Genomic DNA, 27,181 nt, shown 5'->3' on the forward strand with positions numbered 1-27,181 from the left:
CGACGGAATATCAACTGCTTTAATGGAGGTGAATCGGGTTAGAATAATCGTGACTGCTTCAAAGTCCTTTAGAGGCTAATGATGCTAAATAAAACAAATTTTGTGTTTTAGGCGGACGCCATAACACCGATTGAAATGACGAATACAACCGGAACGAAGCTGAACGACTTGAATGAGTATTGTCTTCTCGAAATATTTTCATGCACTTCTCTGACTCCGATCGATCTGTGCTCTTTGGCAGAGACTTGTAAACGCTTCCAACAAATAACACAGCGTGTGTGCGCAAAGGATTTCGACATTTCACGTTCATCAGATCGTCTCAGAGTGAGATGCACTTTTAAGAGTATGGAATATTCAAAATCTTATCGTGAGCACAATGTCGAACGAATTTTAGCAAATTTTGGACACTGTCTTTCAACGCTTTCAATAGGCGAGGGGAATCAATTCGTTGTGAATTTGGTAGGAAAGTATTGTGGCGACGTCACGTTAAAGCGACTCGAAATTCGCAGAATGACATATGTTGAAGGCCTCAGATTGCAACTGAAATCATTGTTTCAACGACTGCTGGCGCTTTCTATCATTGATTGTCATCTCCTTGCCGCATCGTCATATTTCAATTGTGATTCTTTGATTGAATTGGAAATCGTTGACTCGACCGGTTGCATTGCAATTCTGAACAATGATTTTCCGAATTTAAAACGATTCACATTACGTTATCATACAATGTGGCCGGGTCGTGATGGCTACTACGTCACTGGCGTTGTATCAAGGTTTATCGGCCGCCATAAACTAAGAGTTCTTCATCTGGATTCAATGTCGGTATGCCTCAGCGAAGATCTTCTAGATTTAATCCTTAACAGCGAGGAATTGGAGGAATTGACTTTACAAAGCTTGAAGAGGGAGAGGTCACTTGATGTTTTAAATCAGAAAAATTTGTCAAGCTTCAGGAAACTTAACGTTGACATTACCTTTGACAATTACAATCACATCTCTGCACTTTTGCAAGCATCAACGTCGTTGGAAACAATAGAAATCACTTTTGTGAACACCATTCCCATTCGTGTGTTCGATGTTCTATCGCAACAGCAGCATTTACGTGAATTGACTTTGAATTATTACTCCTTTGAACGCATTCAATGGTCAATCTTAGCTCAAATTCGAAAACTTACCCTATTCACGCCAAGGAATGCATTTGGGGCCGATCTTATCAACATAGTAAGTCAATTGACAAATTTGGAAGAATTTGAATTTGAGGATTATTGGGATAGAGACGAATTTGTTCTGGCTGAAGGAGATTTTGATCGAATTGTTAAAATTGTTGAACGAAGGCCGAATGTGCTGACATTGAAGTGCAGGCATAGATTTACCTTGTCGGAGAATTGTGATAGAGGTAAGAAGGTCAAATTGATAAAAATAAACTAGACGACGATCAAGAGCCCACAAATTTGTTTCAATTATTCATCTACCGTGTAGATTCTACTGTCTCGAAAGACAAAAATCGAGTGGGAAAGTGAACGAAACTGAAAGGATCAAAGGAAAAAAAAACAGAGCGCACTTGGCGGAATTGTTATTTTTCGCAACACTTGGCTTTTTACAAGAAATTCTAACTGGACGAACATTTTGGGATACAAATACTAAGTGTCCTAGAAGTTGACAGCTCATGGCAAAGCGATCATTCGGGCGATTTTTTTAAAATAACAAATTCACAAATGCGCAGATCTATGCACCATTGTAAACCATTGACATCGCGATGATATTACCGCTATTACCGTCACAAGCATGACATCTTTTGGATTTTTTCTCTCTAAAAACGATTTGTTTCACCTCAAGATTGCTTTCGTTCCATCCACTCTTTGTACTCCTCACAACTTTGTTTGAAATGACATTTCTTTTCACAAAAGAAGCATATAATATCATCCTTACGAGTAGATTTAGAATTCAATTCTTTCTTTGATCAATTTTGAGCAAACAACACTCGAAGCTAGTTTGCACTGTAACTCTCTGGTAACGAGCCAATTAACGTCGTGCTAAGGATAAATTCAGGTTTAAATTTTTCGCCGAGAGCCAACAATTTTTCAAACAACTAATTCATTGCATTGACATGGGCCACCAAATCTCCATTTTCTTCCAACTTCTTTGTCAATAATTTTCGCAGAACAGAAACGCGACTGCGAATGTTTGCAGTGTTCTTTAAATGAAATTCCTTCCGTTGGTTCCATGCTTCCTTGGTTGTGCCTAAAATTTGAATTTCAAGTGAACGAGTCGATGAAAAAATGAACCGAAAAATATATTTCAATGAATGTGTTTTTTGATCTTTTTCAGTCCATGCTTCGGTAACTGGATCATGTACATTTACCTTGAAGACTTTCCAATAGCCTCTTCCTATAGGTAGCATTTCCATCTTGTAACACCAGTTGAATCAATTATTTCCATTTAATTTCGTCAACGACAAGATGTTCAATTCCATTTCTACATAGTTTTATTACTAAACTGGGCCCATAACCTGTTAGATATATTATTTCTGCAGCGAGACAATAAAACTTCTTCTTTTATGAATGAAAGATTCAGAATAAATGTTCTAACAATGTTCAATAAAGGCTAACGTGATTGAATTAACTTAATTATAAATTATGAGAATGCTAAGTCTACCAATTTCGGCCAGTTCCGCTGAACCTTCATCCAATGAACCTTCATCCAATGAACCTTCATCCCTTGAACGTGTCAATTGTGGACTGCATCCAACAATAGAAAAATTTAAATTGGAAACCTATGCAATGCGTTATCGATCGATCATATTATAGGTGAAACGACGATCGTGCTTTCAGCAATCATTTCTTACAAATCGAAATAATTTTTTTTTGTTTATTTAATGCGCAAAAATATTTAAATTAAAATTTTATTCAGAACAAATAACACGACGAGAGAGACGCGACGGAAAACTTAGTAGAAAGATGTTAAGTAAAAAGGTAAGATTGGAATTTTTTTACGCTGTCTCGTCGGCGCCAAAAAATAATTTACCATTCAAAATATGTTGACATTATTTTTCGTGCTGTTATGGCCTTAACATTGAATTTACACGATAAAAATGTTGGCGAAGAATGAAACGAATTAAATGAAGAAGCAAAGATAAAAAAGTCAGCATCAACAACAACTCTTCTTCGGAAAGAAATGAGAGCTGAGAAATCCGTTTTTTTTTTGTGTGTGTATGTGTTCGTTCATCTGGCTTGTTTTTGAATTTGTAAGATTTTGTTTGAAAACAAACTACCGGTATAATAACCATCAGCTATAAAAACGACCTTAACCAAAGGCCATTTGAGAGTGTCGTGTTTTCTGCATTATATAAGAAATGAATCATTTTACATTTTTGTGTTATTTTCGATCCGAATGGAATGCGAAAATCGTCACCACTCTAGCAAGTGAAATTTTTAACGTATTACAACGTTCAACATATTACAGTTAGGTAATTATAACTTCCTTAGTTGTAGTGTCACTTAAATTCAATTACAATTGAACGAAGAGCTTAAAGCTTTGTTAGTTAAGCTTTTTCATTTTGATGGTAACAACACAATAGAATTAGATTGTGAGATATAAATGGGTCGCTGAATTTTCAGCTTATTTATGTAGCTTTTGAGATGTTGGCTACAAACTGTATAGCCGACCTAAATAAATTTTAAAATCCACATTTCTCAACCGATGGCGGCGTTTGAAAGTCTGAACGAAAATAAAAGTCTAACCAGTCTAACTGACCTTACACACAGCAACGTCCGTATCGAATTTCTTTTGTACTAAGTATCATATAGAACAATAGAACAATAGAAATTCGATACGTCGCTGTGAAAGTGGAACCGAAGTAAAGCTTTTGTCGTAAGCGATATTAACGTGCAGTTCAAAATGGCAAAAAGAATTTTCCTCGTTGAGATCGTCCTCTTCACTGGAGGAACATATTGTCTGAAGGATTAATCTGTTGAAAGTCTAGTGTCACGTCGGAAAACTCTATCGTTTGAAAGCTGTTGTTGGTTCAATTGAAAAGCGGTTCTTTTGAAAGCTTAGTTTAGTTTATTTATTTATGTCATAATATGAGTAAGGCCTGTGAGCCTTTTTTAGTACATATTACAGTAGGATGTCAATCAACGCAAGATTAATAATTTAATAGCTTTTGCTATTTGAGTTTGTACAGAGTTAAGTACAGTTGAAGGCGCCGTACTTCGCAATGGCCTTGATCAATTCAAGACCGGAGATTTGCAGTTTGGAAGGTAAGGTAAGATGATGTGATGTACGAGGCGAGAGTTGATTGATGTAAATGGAATCGGCATTTTATGAGGTTGAGTGTGTTTCCCAGCGCTGTCTTGTCTACTATTGTTATTCCCTAAGATTCATTCCTATCAATCAGAATTATGTTAGACAAGTCAAAACTATCTTTATGACGATTTACATGTTCGAATGCGTTCATATTTGATCCACTGATCCACTGATGACGATCACGATTGCAATCTGAGGCCAAAAGTTTCTTTTCGATACAAAAATCAGCAGTTTGCGTTTAGTGGCTTTCTGTTACTGTCTTGACGTTGCCTTTCGTGCTTGTCTTCTGTGTTTGGGAGTTGCTTTTTCGATAATCCTAACATCGTCGATAAATCTGTACAAAAGCCACAAAGTTAAAGAGATCGTTATATCAAAATCGTGGAGGATTGTTTGTCATGGTTTTCGTGTTTGTCATTGATTTCCGGTTGTACTAATCAAGCCTGTTGAATCATTTGAATTTTGAGTGAAGGAGTGGGAGAGGAGTGAGACCCATAACCCAGGAAGTCGAAAAATAAATTTCTTCGCTACCTTATATGCAGAGGAATGATAATATGGCGACTACGACGTCGCTACGAAACGACTACGTGAATTTACTGCTTAAAACTCAAAACTGCTGTCGTTGACAATGTAACTAAATGAACTTAACACTTAATTCGTCCAGAACACGTTCTCGGTTTATTGAAATTTAAAATTGAAAATTTAATTTTCTCTAATGACATTGATCCCACTCGCAATTGCTGGAATTAGCAATTTTTTAAGGAGTGTGATGTGATAAAATTTGCAACAAAATGACCACATAAAACTTTAATTGCCCGGAGAGTATTAGCTCTGAACAATCGCATAAAAAGCAACAAAATATTTATTTTAAATGTTTTAAGCGCACACACGTTTCCACTATTATTGCCAGCAAATTATTTTTAGTATTTTCTTAAACCATCTTCCGAAAACGTCCTTGACGACCTTTACGTGTTTGAACCGACCTCTTGAGGTCGACAACATAAAGGCAGAACCGGTATATCGACAATCGTGAAAAATAGCGTTGTGTTTCGTTCATGTAAATGAGTACGCATATACACACACCAACCGCAAAACCGTAAATTGATTGAATTTGAAACATCTTCGTGCTAATTGTTACAACTTATTTGTACGAGTGTGGACGCCTTTTAATGAAGCTTAAGTAGAAGCATGTGTACTGCAGAATTAGATGCAAATTAATTTGTTGACTTTGCTCATTTTTACTTGATTAGAGTCTGATAAAATGTCGCTGTCTCAATGAACACTAAACCAATTTGATATAATTGTAAAACGTGTGCAAACAGAGTGTCGCCTCGGCGGTCGGGTTCTTCAATTATAGGCTTCTTGTGAAAGACAAAATGAGATTTAGATTAGCAAAAAAAGTCGACAAAATACATTGTTTGAGCTGATACAATTCAAGCCATACGAAAACTGGACGAGAAACCAGAATTTTTTAAACTTTACATGCGATTTTTTAACCCACAAAAATCTTTTTATGTTCACAGAAGCGTTTAAGGTCACAGAACCGTTTGATGTTTAGAAAAGCTTTTGATGTTCACAGGAGCTTTTGATGTCTGTGACTTTTTATGTTTACAGAAGCTTTTATGGTTACAGAACCGTTTGATGTTCATATAAGCTTTTGATGTTCACAGAAGCCTTTATGGTTACAGAAGCTTTTGATATTAACATATGCTTTTTATGTACACAGTAGCTTTGATGGTCACAGAACCGTTTGATGTTTACATAAGCTTTTGATGTTCACAGAAGCTTTTGATGTTCACAGACGTTTTTTATGTTTACAGAAGCTTTTGATGTTCACAGACGCTTTTTATGTACACAGTAGCTTTGATGTTCACAGAACCGTTTGACGTTTGCAGAACCGTTTAATGTTTACATAAGCTTTTGATGTATACAGAAACTTTTGATGATCACAGACGCTTTTTATGTACACAGTAGCTTTGATGGTCACAGAACCGTTTGATGTTTGCAGAACCGTTTGATGTTTACATAAGCTTTTGATGTTCACAGAAACTTTCGATGTTCACAGAAGCTTTTGATGTTCACAGACGCTTTTTATGTTTACAAAGCTTTTATGGTTACAGAACCCTTTGATGTTTACAAAAGCTTTTGATGTTCACATAAGCTTTTGATGTTCTCATAAGCTTTTGATGTTTACATAAGCTTTTTATGTTCACAGAAACTTTGACAGTTACAGAACCGTTTGATATTTACATAAGCTTTTGATGTTCACAGGAGCTTTTGATGTTCACAGGAGCTTTTGATGTTCACAGAAGCTTTTGATGTTTACAGATCCGTTTAATGTTCACATAACCGTTTGATACACACAGAAACTTTTGATGTTCACATACGTTTTGATGTTCACTGACGCTTCTATGGTCACAGATCCTAACAGAAGTTTTTGATGGTCGCAGAACCGTCTGATGTTCACAGATGTTCACAGGAGCTTTTAATGTTCTCACACGCTTTTTATGTTGACTGAAGCTTTTTCACTGGCTAATCTTAAATTGTTAGAAATTGCGGTTTTTAAATCCACAAAAGCTTTTCATTTTCGAATGAGTTTTCAAGTCGATGACTCCACAGAGAGACTTTTATCATTACAATATTACAACAACTACAGAGAAAACTTTGTCACAAGAACGTTTTAGTCTTGCGATAGCTTTTTAGCTTTACAAAGGCTGTTTCATTTCAGCCTCATCATGCATTCTTGACATTTTTCAACTGACACCGTAATATAATTGTTCCTCAGAATTTGATTTTGAACAGTGGAATGAATTGCAACGCATGAGAATGGAAACCATTGGGACAATTTGACGTAGCGGTAATTACATCCTTACAATTTTGAATTTTCAGCGCATTTACATCGTCAATACAATGATGTCACCAAAAAAATGTAATTTTCGGTCTCTTCCTCAGTATCGTTATGTCTCTTTTTCGCTTGTTATTCACTTTAAATATTTATAAATAAAAAACGCTAAATTTATGCTGTTTTATCAGCTGTCTATTAATATAATTGCTGATCGCTACTTTACTTCCGATCAACAACAGTTTTTTTCCAGATGGAATTTTACCAACAAAAAACCTAAACAAAAGACAAACCATCTGAACACCAAAGCGATAAACAACTGTGTCTCTATCACATTACCTCTGTCCATCAATAATGGTTTTATTTATAGCAACAGATTAAGTTAATTAATAAACTCACCGTTTGCTAATACATTTACCACAGTACCTACATAACAACACTGTCTAGTCACGTATGGCCAAAAAAAACAAAGGGAATCTTCGATAATCTTAACCGCTAGACAAACGAAAAAAACATGTCTCGCAAACCTTAAAGTCAATAAACAACAAGATTAGTCATATGGATGGATTAAGAGATTTTGAAAACAATTCAATAGAAACGCAAAGAACCATCATAAATCAATCGTAAACATCGATAACAGAGAGGTGTTACCGAGAGTCCATTTTTAGGCTTGTGCCATGCATAATCCTTGGATCGATTAAATTTTACTAATCTTTTTTTTCCCACTAATTACCTCGGAAGCTCATTAAAATTCAATTCTTTTGTGTTCTATTGATAGGTTTTTTGTTGCGCGAAAAAAAACAACAAAGTTTTGCCCAAAAATCTTAAGTCGAAATCTACCTATCAACAGCGGGTGATATTTAAAAAAAGATTTTTGATTTTGAGGAAGCAATAAATTTTTGTTTGTCGTTTCGGACGATTCCGCTGAAATATCAAAGATTAGGATTTACGATGTTTGCATCAAATTATTTATTGGAGAGAAACGTCTTTGCACAATTTCAGCGAGTAGTTCGAAGTAACGTGTTTTGTAACCCTTGGTTTCAACAGATTTTATTTTCGTCAATTGATAGTTCAAAAACAGCGAAAAGGGTTTTCCACTGAGAAGGTAGAACCAGAATGCGGTCGAAATGACTGCGAAAATTTACTCATCTCAAAGTAGTTATGCTGAAAACAAACGAGACATTGAAAACGTGTTTTGGTCCTAGTTTTCATTGACAAATGCAGCAATCGTAATTTTCGATAGAGAAATTTTTAACTTTATTTGACAGTTGAGACAATTTCGTCATGAAAACAAGGACCATGGAACATGTTTTGAATGCCTCGTTTGTTTTCAGCATTAGCAACAAATTCATGTCTTTGAGTGGTTTTCTTAAATTCCAAAAGTTCCACTTTTTTACACTCTGTCCACAATACACTATACATAATACACGCGCGCAATCGCGCATGCATGCATGCAGTAACTTCGAGTAAATATTATAGCCTAGTACTCATGTAATCGTTTGCAACGAGAAGTTATGGACAAAAAAATTTTCACGGAAATTGGGTTTTCCGATCGGAATAGCAATTCATATGAAAACCTTCAAAGTCCAATACCTCCGAAAATCCAATATTTTTTGACAAATTTCTTCTCTTCTGTCTTCTGGAAAGTATGGCTCATTACCGATATTTCATGGAAGAACCTTTTTTTGAAGGAGTGTCCTGGAAAATTCATCAACTTTGAAGCCATTTAATCAATTTCTTTCGAAACATTCAATTTAAGCAGAGTCCTTCGCTAAAACACAGCATATTATCAATCCACAAAATCCACCGCATACAGTTTGTTCATTTCATTTTTACACAGTTTCTAAAGATTGTCGATATGTCAGAGTTTTTAATGTACCCAGTCAATTAAGTTCTTCCCAAATTGCGCAATATTTGAATTCGCGATAGAAATTTTAAATTTTGCGCCAAAAATTCATAATTTGGGAAGAACTTCATTGACTGGGTACATTTAAAACTCTGACATATCTAAAACTATGTAAAAATGACATGAACAAACTGTATTATGTCAGGTTTCAGGTGGATTCTATGTGTGGGTTGAAAAGTAGAAAGGAAAAAGTTTCTAAGCTATTTCCGTCTAGTGCAGACTCTAGCGTGTATGAGTATAATGTCCAATGCTCTTCAAAGTTTGTAGCCTTATGTTGGAGCAGTTGACTTTGTGGAATGAACAAAATGTGAGAGAAAACTCGACGCAAATTCGATTTTCATAGCAAATCTGTTTGAATTCAAACTTGATGTTCCGATCTAACTACTGAAATATAAATTGTCATTTGGAAACATTTGCGCTCATTTCCCAAAATCTAAACATTATGAATTAAAAGTTCTTCGTCAAATCAGTCTATGATTGAGTTATACAAAGAACTTCCTTATCTTTGACGTGGAAAATTATCAGAGAGATGCTAAGATGACGGCTGGGACGCCGTTATGTTAATTTTGACACCGATTCCGTTTCTCGAATCATCGTAGTCAAAAATTAATTATTTTGTAAGCAACCGACCAATTTTGCAAATAGTCAGCCATTATTGGCATTTCATTCGTTATATATGGAAAAGGTCCAGATTTTATATCTATCCGTCGAAATGGCGTCCCAGCAGTTATCTTAGCATCCTTCTGCAAATTATCGATGATTTCTTTGTGGCATCATAGTTAAGGGAACTATTAGGGATTTACTGATAAATGGGATGACTACTACACGTTTCTTGGCAATTACAATCACACACTTCGTATTTCAAATTTTGACCATCGGTATGAGTCAGCAGACATCATTTCAATGTAGCATCACTTATTAAAAGTAGAGAGCCGGACACCGATGAGAGCCCATACAAGTCAGAAATTCTTTGCATAAACTTAACCCAAATTGAACCGTGAGGATTGTGCTTGAGACGAAATTATTCTCCACGCGAAATATTTTAAGTGAAAAAAAAAATTCCAAAAATGTTGATCGACACATTCATTGACGATATATCGATGAATAAACATAAATTCACACAGAGGCCCCAACATTTTGTGTACATCATTAATCTTTCACAGACAAATTGAATAATTTGACGTTAATTTGCTGAAATAGCAAAGGCAATAAATAACAAGCACTCAATAACAGCATCAGATTGTATAATGGATGAATGGATGTGTGTATGCTTCTCCAGTAAATAAACATCTGGCGGCATTGAAGTAATTGCGAGCGTAATTGATAGATGCACTCCATTTGAATATGATGCGACAAGGACATCGACCGACAATGTATGTATATCTAGTAGAGTGTAGTTTGTACTCGTTAAATTGCCAGGTTGAGTTTCATAAGAACGAGTACGTGCATTGAAATGTGTGCACTCAATGAACCTCACGTATGAGAAGTCGGCTGGTGGCCTGAGCCTCCACAAGCATTAAACATTTACTTTTCTTGTAGCGAAGCGAAAGACAAGACAGCTAATTCAAATCAATCTTTTGTTATTCTGTCAAACTTGTTAGAAGAAAAATAGAAAATTTGGATTAGGTCTCCTTCGCATTGCTATATGCAGGTACAGTAACTATACAGCTATCCGTAGCGACGTGAAAGTGATCATATGTAGCTACAGTAACTCTACATCTATCCGTTACGACGTGAAGACCTAAAACGACAGAAAAAACAAAAGGAGAATTTGAATTTGGTCTAATTCGCGTCATTATGTGCAGATCTAGCTACCCTTATTGAAGCAACAAAAAAAAACCTAAAACGACAGAAGAACAAAAGAAAAATTTGAATTAGGTCTCCTTCACATTGCTACATGTAGCTAAAGTAACTCTAGTTACCCTTATCGACGCGAATGAAACCTAAAACGACGACTGAAGAACAAAAGCAAAGTTTGAATTAGGTCTACTTTGCATTACTATAGTGAGCAGTTTAACGAAATTTTCATAAACTGCTCACGTTTCTCAGAGCCGGTCAAACTGCTACAACCAAATGTATATTCTGCTGAAAGTAAACTAAAATCCAGTATTTAAAAATCGCTGTAATGTATGCTTTTCAGCAAAGCACAGATGTTTCTTAAATTAATTCTCCATCGCGTCACTATATGCAGATACAGATACTTTAACTATACTTACCTAGTGCTGTATGTAGCTACAGTAAGGTTTGATTTCCACTTATCAAAAACAAACTCTGTGTGAGAGGTAAAATTGATTTTTTTGAAATTGATCGCTCTCACACGGAGTACTTTTTGTTGAGTGGAAACCATACTTAACTCTACCTACCCTTATCGACGCGAAAGAGACCTAAGCCAACAGTAGAACAAAAGAAAAATTTGACAACCAAGTCGCGACAAAATTAAGTAAAATTTTAATTAGGTCTTCTTCGCGTCGTTTTGTATGTATAGCTAAAGTCAGGCATTCAAAGCGTCGTTATTCCCTTGACTGTAAGTCATGGGTTTTACAAAAGAAAATACACCGTACGTAACACGTTCACTATGATTAAAAATGTATGGAAATGTGATGAAAAAACGTTAAATGTTAAAGGTTTGTGTCCTTTGTTAACACTATAGCTTGAGTAAATCTCAACCGATTTTCAAAAAAATAATTTAATCTACGTAGTATTGAAATCTTCAGGTCAAGTTCGAAAATGGGTGGCATTGGTTCAAAACCATCTGATGGTAGTTCTCGAAAGAAGCCTTTTCTGTTTTCTGTTGACACGACAACTGGAGTAATCTCAACCGATTTAAAAAAAATGTTTGATGGAGAATGGAATTAATTCCTGAGGTTAGTTTCTTAGATTGATTATGTTGGTCTAACGAACAAGCTGATGTTGCTAACAGAATTTTTGTATCAATTTCAATAGTATATGTTATGTGCTTTGTAAGCAAAACCGAATAAATAGAACAAAAATTAATGAGTGTAAAGTTTGCGGCGAGCGCGAGAGCGAAGCGAGGGCCGCAAATCACATGAGTTTAAGTTTCATTGAAAACATGTGTCATTTCGACAAATAGATACATTTTGTTGAACACATTCATTACAGTTTGATTTTATCATGTTTACATTTCAAACAATCTGTAATGAGTCTGTTTTGCGTGTCACCGCCTTAGTGATCAACTCAGCAGTGTCTTAACCTGTTCTTTCAGAACCTTGCGAAAATGGGTGGTATCGGTTCAACCATCTGGGAGTACTTCTCAAAAGAAGCCTATTCTACTCGTTGTTAAGACGATCTGGAGTCTTGTTATTTGATTTTGGGCCGCAATTCACACAAATTTAAATTTTATTGAAAACATACATCATTTTTTACCGGGGCATTTTATATACAAAGTTTCGAAGATTCTAGTAGTTCTTCTTCTAAATGCGTTTTTGTGGCCATCAACACACAAAATTACATTTCATTAAAATAAATCAATTAATCATTGCCAATAAAAATAGGTTGATGCTATTTGCACACTAAAAGTAAGCTTCACTCACTTTGTTAATATTGTCTTTCGAAGAATTTTGTAAAAGGAAATATCACTCCTTTATCGTAGTATTTTGTAGAAGGAGTAAGACTCTTCATTGGTACATTTTGTAAAAGGACATATCACTTCTTTATCGTAGTATTTTGTAGAAGGAGTAAGACTCTTCATTGTTACATTTTGTAAAAGAAAATATACTGGGTAGATTTTGTAATAGGAGGCATCAATCTTTTCCGAAACATTTTCGTAACGTTAACTATTTATCGATTGAAATTGAAAACAAAATAATTTATCGAAAGATACTTGCAAGCTGATTCACTTGTAATTTTTTTTTTCAATCGTTGTAAATTTTCTTGCAGCCTTTTCAGTTGGCTGGCCGAATTATTATTTTTTCATTTATGGCTTTTTCTTAACAATTTTCTTACCAAAATATATGTAATATGAAACTGTTTGAATAATATAAGTTACTAAAATTGACAATATTCGGTTTCCGTGAAATAAATACAGTTTCTGGTGCCAAGCTCTTCAGTGTGCAAATAGTCACTTTATAATACTTTGGCTATTTGCACACGGTGCAAATAGAAACTGTATTATAAAGAGACTATTTGCACCGTGTTCAAATAGCCAAAGTATTATAAAGTGACTATTTGCACCGTGTGCAGCGAGCCTTTTCCATAAAAAATACTATTGAAAAGCTCAGGCAAACAGTCAAGGGATGTGACCCACGCAACAGGTGGGACCTAGTTTTACTATGCAATTAGTCAACGCACTGCGTTGCATTAGTTTCCTTCGCGTTAGTGTGAATATCAAAATTTGGGCTGTGATTTTCGATGAACATTCAATGCAAACCGGCTTTCATTATTGCAACAAAATAAATAATTTGTTTGTCTTTAAATTTCCGTCGACAATGGGATATCCGCTAAGTAAAAAAAAAATGAAAAAAAATGAGAAAAAAAACTAAAGAAGATAACTCAGAGATATTAAGCGTCTCAATAAATCAATCCTGTCAATTCATTAGCATTCGATTTTATTTGTACACACTTTGGTATACCTACCAGCAGGTATGTGAACACATATATACCACCACACATAGTGTAGTCTCAGCATTTTATGTGCTCACACACAATATGCTCACCGAACAAATCTGAAGAAACAGAAAAACTGGCAAAAGAAGATGAATAATTAAAAGAATTTTGTCAAAAAGTCCTACACGCTCGTTACGTTCTGTTGGTTGTTTTTTTTCGCGATTAATTTCTCACTGAAATGAATAAATCCGGGTTCGGGCGCCAGACAAAATTTGTATCTCGACTGTGGATGGTAAATTACATTCGTTCTCTTGATGAATTTGTTGGGATACAGAAAATGAAGAAAGGTGAGACAAGAAACATACAAAGCGAACCAACAATCGGGAACCTGAAAGGTGACCGGAAAATATTTCAAGCGATTTATTTCGATGCGACATATTAAACTCGTTGGAATGAGATGGTTCTTCGGATGGCTGAATGAAACTTTTTCAAGTTATGATTAGATTAGATTAGATTAGATGGGAGGGTGTAAGCCCAGCACCTAAGCCTCAGATGGGCCTGTTGTGCTATTGTACAAGTCTCTTGATCATATGGACTGTGATTTTACATCATATCTCTCCCGACTTAGATTGTTCACAAATCGACCGTGTGTTAACGTCCCATACGTTGTGAATTCTTCAAGCCGTGGGTGGTATGCAAATACCACAACCATCACTAATTGACCTGTACATTTCCCCAAAGATGGCGCTATCAACATTGTCATGTTGTAGCTCTTTCTACTATTGACATTATGTCGATATGGTTTCTTTTATGGAGAAAGCGAATGTTGGGTTTTTTGATATTTCCGACTTTGTTACGGTTACGGCTATTAGTTTTAGGTAATAGCAAGTGTCTAATCACCATAGGCCATGAGTTGCCTCTTCGTATAAATCGCCATGCCACCATGTGACTGAACTCGTTCTGGCGTTGCAGGTTGTAGCGTTTGAATGATTCGTATTTCGTCATATCCCTTGACATCCATACAACGTATCAATCAATAGATCTGTTAAACCTCGCGGTCATTTTGGAGTACAAGATAGTTTCTGTATCTTGGGATTGTACCACAGCAAATTTGTAAAAATTTGCTATGTGGTTTTGGGGTGTCAAATGAGAACCCGAGGCGTTTGTACCTTACCTGCACTAAAATTGACTGCCAGATGCCATACGGCAATGTGTCATTTTCGTACATTAATCGAGCACGTAATTTAGCATTAGCTTCTGGTAGAGTCGATTGTTAATCCGTACACCGACGCCACGAAGCACATGTTAAATAACAAAGAAAATAACACAATTGTTGATATCGCACAATGAGGCGAGAACGACTTTATTGATCAAAGAGAAAATGACCTACGAGAACAACACTTTGACTTCGTTAATAAAACCTTTAAAATAATTTCACCATTTAACCATTACAGCAAAATAAAAACACCAAAGCCGTAAAAGTTGGCACAGAAATTAGACAAAATCGAAAATGAATTCACACACAGCCACACAAAAGAAACACTTTTAGAGAGCAACGCATAAACACGTCCGTTCTCTGTGACTGCCGTTGTCCAAGCCAAGTTCAAGTTATGATAAAAAATGAAAAAAATGTTTATTTAAAAGTTTCAAATCAATTTTCGTCTTTATTTATTGCCGCAGTAAACATCTTTTCGATTCTAAATCCAAATCTACAGTTGAGTCCGTTGTGATCAAAAGTAGGTCTATTTCATCTGTCAAAGTGACGTTTTAAACGTCAAACATTAGAAACTCTATTAAACGGTCGGTAATTTCGTTAATTTTTACTTATTTTTTTAAAAACAATTTAAGAAAAATCAACGAAATTACTGACTACTTAAAAGATTTCTTATGTTTTACGTTTAAAACGTCACTTTGACAGGTGGAATAGACCTACTTTTGATACCAACGGACTCAGTTAGCCTCAGTACAATAGGCCTCTGTTTGCTGAGGCAGAAGCGCCATCTGTTATCATTTCTCTGGTCCGACAAATTTAAAATTTTTGAGTAAAATCTTTCTTGTACTGAGGCTTCACCACCCAAACAAATTCAATTTTTTTTCACATTTTCCCTAGTTATTATGATGAGAAGATCGGCAGCGCACATATTACAACAGAGGTGATGATGGTCATGGACAAAGTTGAGTTAGCTTAGTTCATGGCATACCATCAGTGGAATCAAAACGCACGTACCTTATATAGGCGCGATAGAATATCAGTAACTGGAACTGGAAGTAGCTCGTCATTGAACAGCTTCACCGTTTGCAACGACGTTGATGATAGCAAAAGTGCCATGATCTGATTGTAGTTTTGAGAGTAAATGTCAACGTCTACATGTCTTAACCTTGACACACCCAGCCGATTGAAAACATCGAATGAAGTCTGTGGTCTCCTCAAATTTCTTAACGTCAATTCCTCCAATTCTGCGCAACTGTTGCCGATTGCGTCTACGAGCTCGGTGCTGCAGTATACGGACCCTCCACACAAACTGAGAATTTGTATGCGTTTGTGGCGGCTGATAAACTGCGATACAGCGGTAGTATTGTCGTCGTTTATATTCCACGTTGCATGGTAGAGGAATTTGAACCGTTCCAGACTCGGGAAATTATTCTTGAGGATTGCTTCGCAACCCCTTGAATTGCCAATTTCCAGTTCAATCAATGAATTGCAGTTGATTTGTGGGGATGTGAAGTCCTTGAGGTTACAATAACGCAGAGACAGTCCCAGCAGCCGTTCTTGAAAGATCGACTTCAGTTGTAGACAAACGCCTTGAATACTTTTCATACCGTAAATGTCGAGGCGTCTTAACGTAACGTCCCCACAATATTTTGATATCTTTTTCACGGCAGCCTTCTTCTCGCGTAGTGAAAGTTGGCACAGGTTCGACCCGAAATGCTTCAGAATTAGTTCGGCATCATGCTCATTCACAGACTTTGAACTGTTCTTCCATTCGAAGGTGTAGCTGAAAAAGTTTGAGCTTGAAATGCTGAATTCCTTCGGGAACAAGCACTGGATTAGTTGTTTGAAGCGGACACAAGTGTCTGCAAGGGTGACCAGGTCCATTACTGACAGTGAACCGCTTGAAAATATTTCGAGAAGACAATAATCGTTCAAATCGAGGAGACACGTTCCGGTTTTGTGCTTCATTTCATTAGGCAGCACGCCTCTCATCTGCAATTCGAAATATAATTGATTTAGCATCATAATGGTGAGGAACGAAAGGACTTTTATATCTGACCTGATCTACGTTTCCTAGAGCTGATGATTTAGCTCCGATGCGATTGAGCTGTTGTTGCACGTTCATCGCAATTTTTCTTTTAATTACAAAACGAAGAACCGGCCCGGTAGCAATTTGGTAAAATTTGACGAGTTACAAAATGCGTGGTAGATTCAGTTGTTTACAAGCGAATGGTCACCAACAAGAACATGCGCTATGACATATGTTCTGTCATATCAGAGGTTGAAATATAGCGGCATCGGCTTATGTCAAAGTATATTGAATTTCATCAAGCGATGAGGTTTTATCAAACAGACATGTCGAAAAATATCGAACACTGAGTCCATTCAATACTGCACGAACGAAGTTAAACGTCAATGAACTGTGAGTCTCAGTCTGTGACCTGAATGAAAGGTTAAGTTGACGAGTATCATATAATGAACATGTTGTGTAGTCGGTATTTTCGTTCGAGTGTAGGGAATCTCGCATCATATGTATTGCAGTGCGAAATTCATATTCTAAAGTGAATCTTGCACGTTTTAAGATCTCGTAAAGTGAAGCCATGGAAAAGCGACACTGGGGTGCCAGTCTATAAAAGTGTGGTGAGAGTCCGACACTCGCGCCCCTGTTGCCTGTTTCCATAACTCACATCTTATTTCCTTGAACTTTCCCCCAATTTCCGCATCTCACATTCATTCGTTCTGGTCTGTTTTATTGGAATGAATGATAACAAAATTTTATTGTCTACAAATATGTCTTCACGTTGTAAGAGCGCTGCATATTCAAAATAGAAGTGTTCCACGGTCTCTCTAACGCAGCGGTAAATCGTCCCATTCTCATATAAGCGTAGCTTTGCACAGCGACGTACGTATCGCAATTCTTTTGTTTTATTTCAAATATCACATTTAGAACAAAAGAAATTCGATACTTCGCTGTGCGTAAGAACAGTTACTGAAAGGAAGTAAATTTAATTCAATTTCTGATGCGCACTTACGGGCTGAAATGGGGATTTGCTGTGCTGTGGAATCGACATTTTCTTTAGAGAAGCTCAGGCATTCCTCCTGCTACTAAAGCTACTTCCCTATTTAGCGTGAATTTCCCGAATATAATCACCACCTACCTCTATGGTTTTGGAATGTACAATGGGAAATGAGAAGCAAGGTAAACAAACATACTGAAGGTAACGCTCATCCGCAAGAACAAACGGACCCCTACTTTCCGGTGAATATAATGTTGGACACAAGTGTAATTCAAACATGCACATGCAAAACTCAATACTAAGCAACGCAGTGCCCCGAGGGTTTGCGTTACCTTCAGTATGTTTATATACCTTGATGAGAAGTGGCCACGGAACGCTTCGATCGATTATAAATTTCTGTAGTTATTTTGTTATCGAGTAACCAACTTCACATCTTGCATCTGATTAATCATGTTAATCATCTAAAGTGTCTTTCCCTCGATGTGCACTCTCCACACAAAAGTATCTTCTTTTCTATGTAAGTCGATGTCTCCCTGAACTGGATTCTCTCGCTTTACCAATTGAAACCACAACCTTGCCAACAACTACCCCAACTCTGTGAGGAGTTTCTCCAACTCTCATTTTCCTACTTACTTTTATGATGGAATATTGATTGTGACTGAAAGCACAGCCCATTCATCTAATTAATTGTTAATTTCTAATAAACATGTGAAAGGTGTTGGGTAATTAGCAAGTTGAATCACACAGTATTGATTAAATTTCGGTTTATTGAACATAATGACCCAACCAATATGTCCCATTCAATACACTCTCTAGCAAACAAACTTCGTTTTGACGCTGTCTGTCAAAATACCACCGTATTTCTTTCCTTGTAGAATCATACACTGTTTTCTAATTTTACAAGTAAAATGTAAAGGCTACGTCGCAAGTTTTCAAGTTGACATTTCACACAATCTGTAATGAGCGTGTTTAACAAAACCTGTCTACATTGTCAAAATTTGTGTGTCACTACCTTCGTGTTCAACTCAGAATTGTCTCAACCTGTTCTTTCAGAACCTTGGTTAAAACACTCACCAAATCTATTTGGCGCCACAGGAAAATTTTTATGCCACAGCCGTCGTGATCAAACTGAAAGTGTCTTAACCTGTTCTTTCAGAACCGTGGACTAAATAACTGGGTATAGACTGTAATTAACATGGCCTGTTTTGAGAAATTTACAGGGCAATACATACAAGATGTAAATTCAACATACCGGTTCACTCACGTCAAATGTGGTTAGGTTGCTAGAGAGAGTATTGACCCAATACATTTGTCATTTCATTCATTTCAGTAATATTGGATGGGGAAGTAGTGAACACTGACCACATTTGACCTACAAAGTTTTAACAGAATTGACTCGCAATAGTATCGACCGCCAGCAAACTTTCATTGCGTTACAAAGAAAAATGTTCTTGCAAACAATCTTGATCTTGACAGTGTTGTGCACTTTGACCCCGGTTAGCAGTGCTCATCAGGAGATGATTCTAATCGGCCAATTAAACGGCTTTTTCCATTTTGACCACAACATTTTTTGGATAGACACGGATGTGGACATTAATCCATTTATAAGTAGGACCGAATTAACGCCCCGAAGTATGTACTCACTCCAAGCAAATTTTGGCGAGTGGAGTGTTGAGAGTAAAAATACGTTTGTCATTGTCGCTCTGGCTTCCAGTAAATTTAACCAGACGTCTCGTTTGCGGGAACGATTAGAGATACTTCAAGATCGTCAGATCAAGACCAAAATTGGAATATTTTTCCCGGTGTTTGCGTCGATGGACGATTTGCAGGAATTGTTTGAATGGTGCAAACTGAATCTCATTGTGGACATTTTTGCAACCATTCGGTTCCATCAAAGTTTAAACATTTTCACTTTCGATCCGTTCGGGCCGGTAACGATGGTCAATCTGACCAGTTCTGCGCCGGACAACTTTTTTACCAATAAAATATCGAAATACAAACGACTAACAGTGGAACGATTTGGCGGCGACCATGGTAGTTCAATACTTTGGCCGACTTCTTTCGATATCGAGGAACTTTATATGGAAATCAGGAGGAGTCACATGGATCTGGATTCAGATCCTTTTGAGAATGGAATTAATGTCATTCCGGCGATCAGTTACGATTGTGACACTCGAGTGTATCCTTTAGCAATGCTACCTCAAGTCATTGTAGTTCCACTGTCTTTGCCTTATTCAGATTTTACGGCCTATCTGCTATCTTTCACATCCGACAAATTTTTTGCCTACTTGTTGATTACAGTCGCTGTGTTGATGCTCCTACTAACAATATCTCGCTTCATCAAACAGAAAAAGATTCGATTCTTTCAAAGCGTCACCGATGTGCTGAGCCTTGTAATCAACGATAACACATCCATAAGTTATCAGCGCCTGACCCTGATCGAATGCTATCTCATTGTTCCGCTAACGTTTGCAGGGATTGTCTTTGCAAATGGCATCCTATCAATTTTGCAGAGCTTTCTGACACGGCCCGTCTATGAGCACCAAATAAACAGCATTGAAGAGATCTACAGGTTTGTACACATGGTGTGAAGGGTTGACTTGAATTGCGAACCTGTTTTTTGATTCAAATGGTTTCCAGGTCCAAGTTTCCTATTTTTACGTGGGGAAGTTGGGAAGAAGTGGTGGAAAGTGCGCTGCAAAGTCAAACAAATTTTGAAAATTGGAATGATACGATTGTAGTGATTGACGAGTACGATCTGGCGAATGACATAGGTCTATACAACAGAATTGCATTTATAGCTAGTTCGACAACTGCAAGGCTGTTGACAGACACTCAAAAACGGTTGAACATTAGAGGCTATCACAATACTCATATCCCGGTTGGCCATCTCTTTCTCTCGTATCCAATAGATAATCGATTTGTATTTTGGGAACGCTTAAACGAAATCGTTCTTGCCATTCAATGTGCTGGCTTATACGATCAATGGGAACGGGAAAATTTTGCCCGATTCGAAATGAAAATTGTAAAAACGAATCAGCAACGTTTAAGCACCCAAAGTGACGGCCACAACACTGACAATAGTTTGGGTTTTCCCATTTTTATTTGCTATAGTTGGTTTGCGAGTACAATTGTTTTCATTGTCGAAATTACTTGGAATAGTAGATTATATCGGATGCTGCGAAAGTAATTCATTACATGAGGCCACCTCATTGAGGTGACAAATTTTGTGTTACTCACAATAAAAGCAATAAAAGATTTTACATGCATCGAAAGCCGTACGTCTCATGTTTCCGGCTGTGATGGCGCAGCGCCATCTCTTATCATTTTAGAAAACACAATTTTAGATTTATCAGAGTTTCGAAAGTCATCGACGCTCCCACACAATTAGGAGATTTTCAGTGCATGGTATTTTGACACAAAATTTGAATATTCAAATTTTGCGCCAAAATATCATAACCAGAAAACATTTCATTGACTGGGAACATCGATGATTTTTTTAACTCTAAAAACTATCAAATATGTTCTGAGCTTAAAAAAAGCAAAACTGCAACTTTCGTAACTCATCTTAATGATGTGAATAACGTGACATTTGAAACGAAACTAAAGTGGGGTTACGTCTGAAAGTACCGTAACCGCAAGATGATCCAAGAATTCTAACGACTAACAGCTTATGTTGCCGTTTGCAATCTGTGTTCGATTAGTAATTCACGTCGTAAGTGTGCCTAAAATTTGAATTTTAAATGAACGATTCGATGAAAAATTGAACCTAAAAGTACATTTCAACGCTTCATTGTATGAAAATGACGCTACGTTAGAAAGACCTCCGCACGTTCCATTTTGAATTTCGACCGCACTTACGGCGTGAATACTTCCGACGCAGGATATTCGATGGCTGCTAGGAATTTCGCGCCGCGTCATTCACAATAGTTGACAAAATGACACATTTTGTATAAGGAAAATGTCACTTTGTGGGTTATTCTGAATGACACGGCGCGAAATTTCTCAACACCTATTCGATAGGTAACTAACTTTCGCATTCGGTTTCCAATTGCAAAGTAAAAATACGTGTCATATAACTGCAATCGCACGTATGACGTAATTGATATATTTTTTCGGGCGTCATATGTTTTACCAACGCTCTTCAAGCAGTTGAGGTACTGTAGTTAATCTAAATATAGTCCGTATTGCATGATCTCCAGAGCAATTTTATTGAATCTCTCCATCAATGGCAATCCTCTTGTTGTTATTGCCATTGTGTACTCATACAAACGGTCATCATTTAAAATCTGTAAGTGGAATGAAACGACCTGCCCTAAAAGCGCCATACAAATACACTTAAATGCTTCAATCTATCTGACTTAACGAAATCCTCAAATGTTACTCTACCACTGTGTAATCGTTCCACTGAAACGCAAAACTTTCCACTGAAGCTCATAATATGAGCCTCATATTGCATTGTACAACTTGTCATGACTTAGAATCTTAACTCGTTTACACATTAACATTGAATCTATGACTTGTGACAATTAAACAGCCGCAACCCATGCTTCATGCGGTACTTTTGAAAGAAAAAGTGAAATAGAATCTACTCATCCAGAATAATACTCTTAAGAGGTGAAGTGATGGCGCCGCCGTAAAAAAAACCAACAGAAAGATGGAGGTATCGGGTAATCTGGCACATGGTGCAAAAAGAATGCACTTTTAAACTACGTAAAAGGTGAACTCGCACACGCAAGTTTATTGCTGCAAATGCTTTTTAGCCATGTCATGGACTTAATGACCTGTTTTACAAAATTTTGGTATCGAAAATTTGTGTGTGAGTTCACCTTTTACGTAGTTGAAAAATGCGTTGTTTTAGCACCGTGTGCCAAATTACCCCACGCCTTTGGCGTATTTTTTCGCAGCTACAGTTGAAGTCATAGAAATGATTCTGAGAGTTGGAGTGTGAGTTGCCGTTAACATTTCTCTGGTTGAAGTTAAGGCCAAACATGAATTATCTGTTGAAATGATATCAACGGTAGCGCATCCTCTCACGGGACGTGTTGAAAAAATCGAGGTAGGTATTTTTTTTTATTAAAGTAAGCCGCTCTACTAGCGTAGATCACGCACGGGGGCCTCCGTTTGGGCCCATTGTACTGGCTTTGGGGTAAGGTTAGACATTCGCTGTTGTATGGGACTATCCCAAACTAACGGTGTAGCTCGGAATGTCCTCCGATTGCAAAGATCTATTTCCTCAGGCTCTGCCTGAGTATGTTTTTGTCAACACATTACTTCATCTATTTAATGATGAAAGTGACAGAAACAGCAGTGAAATTTTTAAGGAAACGATATCAACGAGCATTACATGTCTGAATATGAAAAAGAACAAAAAGTCTTGTACAAAGCGTATACGTCTGTACCGTTTGTACCGATAAAAATATCATTCTGCATTTCCAATGGAAATTTTCCTTACAAAACAAATTCACTGTTCAATATGAATTTTAACTTAGTTTTGCTCAAAAGAAGTCCAAGTACCGCTACAGCTGTAAATAACAATTAGATAGTTTACACATTCAATTATGGGAAATCTTTTTTTGTCAGCAAAATTATTCTTTTTTTGCAGCAAAATTATTTTTTTTATCAGCAAATTTATTCTTTTAGTTCAGCAAATTTATTGCTATTGTGACCAAATTTAATTCTTCGTCTGCAAATTTATTTTTTTGAAGCAGCAAATTTAATCTTATTTTGTCAGCACATTTATTTTTTTGCAATCTGCAAAATTAAATATTTTTTTAGCTATTTTTTAGCAGCAAATTTATTTATTTCTATCAGCAAAGTTAATACTTTTGTCAACAAATTTATTTATTCGTCATCAGCAAAATTAATTGTTTAGTTTAGCTATTTTTTAACAGCAATTCTATTGATTTTTAAGAGCAAATTTATTCTACTTTTGTCAGCAGATTTATTTCTTGTCATAAGCAAAATTAATTGTTTATTTTAGCTATTTTTTATCTATTTTTGGTGAAATGGATTTTCATATATGCTTTTCGTCACTAGTGGTGAAATGGACTACAAAACCCAATGCTTATCGAGCAACACCTCTAACCATTCGGCTATTGAGATATATAATCGCAGTGTAACAATTTTCAAAAGTTCATTTTTCGCAGCTGGTTGCAGAAAACGTTGTATGCAACTCGTTGTGAAAGTGGTAGTTTTTGTCACATGCTTCGCTCGCTTCGCACGTTTGATAACATTACATCTAGTGACACAAACTACCACTTTTCGCAACGAGCTGCAGAAATTACTATTTCACGTCTTACGTCAACGTAAATAGTTATTGACACTACACGGACAATTCATTTCTTTTTACGAAATGGATACCAATTTTCATTGCACTTAAAAAGCGTTTTAACACGCCGAGCGATCCGGTCCATTGCCCCGGAGCGAAGCGGAGGGCCGCAATGCGAGCCGGGCGCCGGAACGGTGTCGGTAACTTAGGAGTTAATTTTTTTTCTCTCGCATCGTCTAATAATTAGTCTGTGTAATTCATTGCCCATAAAGAGCGTTTTAACACGCCGAGCGATCCGTAAACTTAGTTAAAGTGAAATTATTATGAAAGGTGTGCAAATTACGAAGCCTCATTCAAATCGAGGGATAAATGCTTTTTTAGGCACTAGGTGTGTAGATTGTCACTCGATACCGCAGGTCGAGCGTGACAATACACATCGTGTGCCTAAAAGATCTATCACCGAGTTGTGTACAACGTTTTTCGCAATAAAGGCAACGGAAAGTTCTACTTTTCGTCGCTTGTTGAGTTGACGTTTTCGTGTTAGTGGTGTTAGTGATATAATTTTATATGTCCTACTGCGGGACATATGCTGATTGAAGATAGTAATTTTCCTACTTATAAAAAAATAAATTTGCAATTGAAACACTAATAAATTTGCTGACAAAAAGCAATAACTTCGAGGTATTAATTTTGCTGTTCGAAGGCATTAAAAGTGCATATTACAAAACAATAAATTTGCTGACTACAAAGTAATAAATTTGCTGCCAGGGATTTGCTGCAAAAGAATTATTTTTGCTGCTTAAAGTCAGTAATATTGCTGCTCAGAAAGCAATAAAGATGCTGTTCGAGTACTAATAAGTTTGCTGAAAATAAGACTAATTTTGCTGATACAAAACACTAAATTTGCTGATAAAAAAGATTAAATTTGCTGCTAAAAAAAAAATTTGCAGAAAAAAAGAATAAATTTGCTGATGAAATAAATAATTTTGCTACTAAAAGAATAAATTTGCTGACAAAAAAATAGATGCCATTCAATTATATCATGAGCCATCAGGCAAGAGATCCGTGGATCATTAGAATCAGGTTCATTAAGAGTCCCGACATAGAGCCATACGGCGAAGAGTTCTTTCGAACGATTGTACAACAATTGTACCAGAAATTTCATTGTAAATCCAAACAAAATCATCGCTGTTCATAAGCACATGTCCGTTAACAAAAGAGAACAATAGAATTGTACAAGCCGTACATATTGATCAAAGAAAAAATGGTTCACGAGCAAACGATTTTGATTTTGTCAGTAAATTTTAAATTATTTCACTATTTGACCACACATAATTAGCCAAGAAACATCGAAAGCATCAAAAAGCAGCACAAATTTAGACAAAATCACAAATCTATTTACACAAAGAAGCACAAAAGAAACACTTTCAGAGAGCGACGTATAAACACGTCCGTTCACTATGCCGTTCACAGCAGGAGGCAGGTGTAGTACGGTACAGAGTAATGAAAGGAAGAGGTGGCCTATGTGTCGAACTATCGTGTCACCGCATATATGATTAAACATTACCTCCCCCCTATACCACTATAATAACTTGGGCATGAGTCAACAAAACCCTAAAAGAAGATGATTTGGCCTTCTTCCGTTTGAATCTTTGCTGATCCTTGACAAACATTTTGTATGGTTGTCACACGATTCCGGACGATTCAGAGTTGCAAAACACGAAAACCGATGAAAACGCACGATTTTCGAAAATTGCATGTTACTAATGGATGATTAGGAGCAGTGTTAGGAGAAGAAAAAAGTTTTACCTTCCGTATGATCCCAAGAAACCATATATTGATCGGTCTACGCGGCTTACCCGTAGCTTGAAGAGTTGTTTTTCAAAATAGGCAGGTTCTACAATCATCTCAATGTTGAAGATCTACAATTTTAACCAACTTAAGTATCACAGAATGACTGCATTTGGCATTGCCGTTTTCTGGGTTTTCAAGGACTGTGGTTTTGTATCCTGAATGGTGGACATGGTAGCACTATTTGGGGATGGTAGAATTCTCGCGACCCATTCCCATCCTGGCAATACAACTCGGCTTATAACTCGGCTATGGTAACAGATTTTTAACACGGAGAGGGTGCTCGGAATAGTTAAGGCTAACGCACATAAAGTACGAGTGTTTACACTTGGTCTCGGTGCATCCGCATTACATTATTTGGTTGAAGGAGTTGCCACAGCTGGTGGTGGAACAGCGGTTTTTGTAGATTATAACGAAAGCATGGATAAGAAGGTTATCAATCAACTGAAAAATGCATTGCAACCGTCACTGTTTAATGTCACAATAAAGTGGAATGAATCGGCTACAGATGATGTTCCAGAGCTGAATACAGCTAGAACTTTAATCGGCTACAACAAACCAATCGAGACTGAAGCAGTGACCTCAGAATCGCGCCTTTCGGGGATCAAACAATCACCCAAGAAAGTTCGTCCAATATTTGACGGGTCACAGTTGTTGGTATTTGGAATTTTCAAAAATGGTGGTCCGAAATCGGTGCTTATTACGGCGCACACACCTGATGGGCCACTTACTTTGCGAATAAAGGTAAGACCATGGAGAGAGAGTGTCTTTGAAATACTAACAAAAAACACCTTGAAGCATTCTCCTTCCAATAATCTCGACGGAAATGGAAATTTACTTCATCGTCTTGCAGCGATAAAACTGATTCGTGAGCTGGAAATGGAAGTTTCTGCATTGCAATCCGAACATTCGGAAGCAGAGAAGATCTTGAAAAACGAAATCATAGAAATTGCATGTCAGAACGGTACTCATGTTTAAATCGAGCAATTCGCTTTCTGCACGAGGTTCGATAACTTTTTCCTCGTTTTTGTAGGAATTGCGTCCAGATACACTTCCTTTATTGCCACTGACGTGAGAAACGACAAGCAATCGGAGGAAAGCTGGGTGATGGTAACAAGACATGTACCTAGTCAAATTGCACATGGTTCATATGGTAGCGGATCTTATAGTTCGGTTAATAGGGTGGCCGACGCATCCTACAGCGATTATGACGAAGAATTAA

The 27,181-nt window shown here is 36.8% G+C and overlaps 1 protein-coding gene across 1 annotated transcript; it reads left to right on the forward strand.

The window, feature by feature from the left end:
- On the forward strand, nt 1-27,181 carry LOC119075459. Its single transcript, XM_037181903.1, has 6 exons — nt 1-28; nt 112-1,390; nt 26,252-26,703; nt 26,758-26,923; nt 26,993-27,112; nt 27,162-27,181. Exons 1-6 carry the CDS (start codon nt 23-25, stop codon nt 27,179-27,181), a joined length of 2,043 nt encoding a protein of 680 aa, XP_037037798.1. The 5' UTR covers nt 1-22.

The sequence above is a fragment of the Bradysia coprophila genome, unplaced genomic scaffold, assembly GCF_014529535.1.
Source record: "Bradysia coprophila strain Holo2 unplaced genomic scaffold, BU_Bcop_v1 contig_211, whole genome shotgun sequence".
Taxonomy (NCBI): domain Eukaryota; kingdom Metazoa; phylum Arthropoda; class Insecta; order Diptera; family Sciaridae; genus Bradysia; species Bradysia coprophila.

Bases quoted from the DNA above. Each gene is read 5' to 3' on its own strand.
- LOC119075459 (XM_037181903.1), top strand. The intron at 26,704-26,757 runs GTAAGACCATGG...AACACCTTGAAG, and splicing joins CACTTACTTTGCGAATAAAG to CATTCTCCTTCCAATAATCT. The intron at 27,113-27,161 runs GTAGCGGATCTT...CGCATCCTACAG, and splicing joins AATTGCACATGGTTCATATG to CGATTATGACGAAGAATTAA.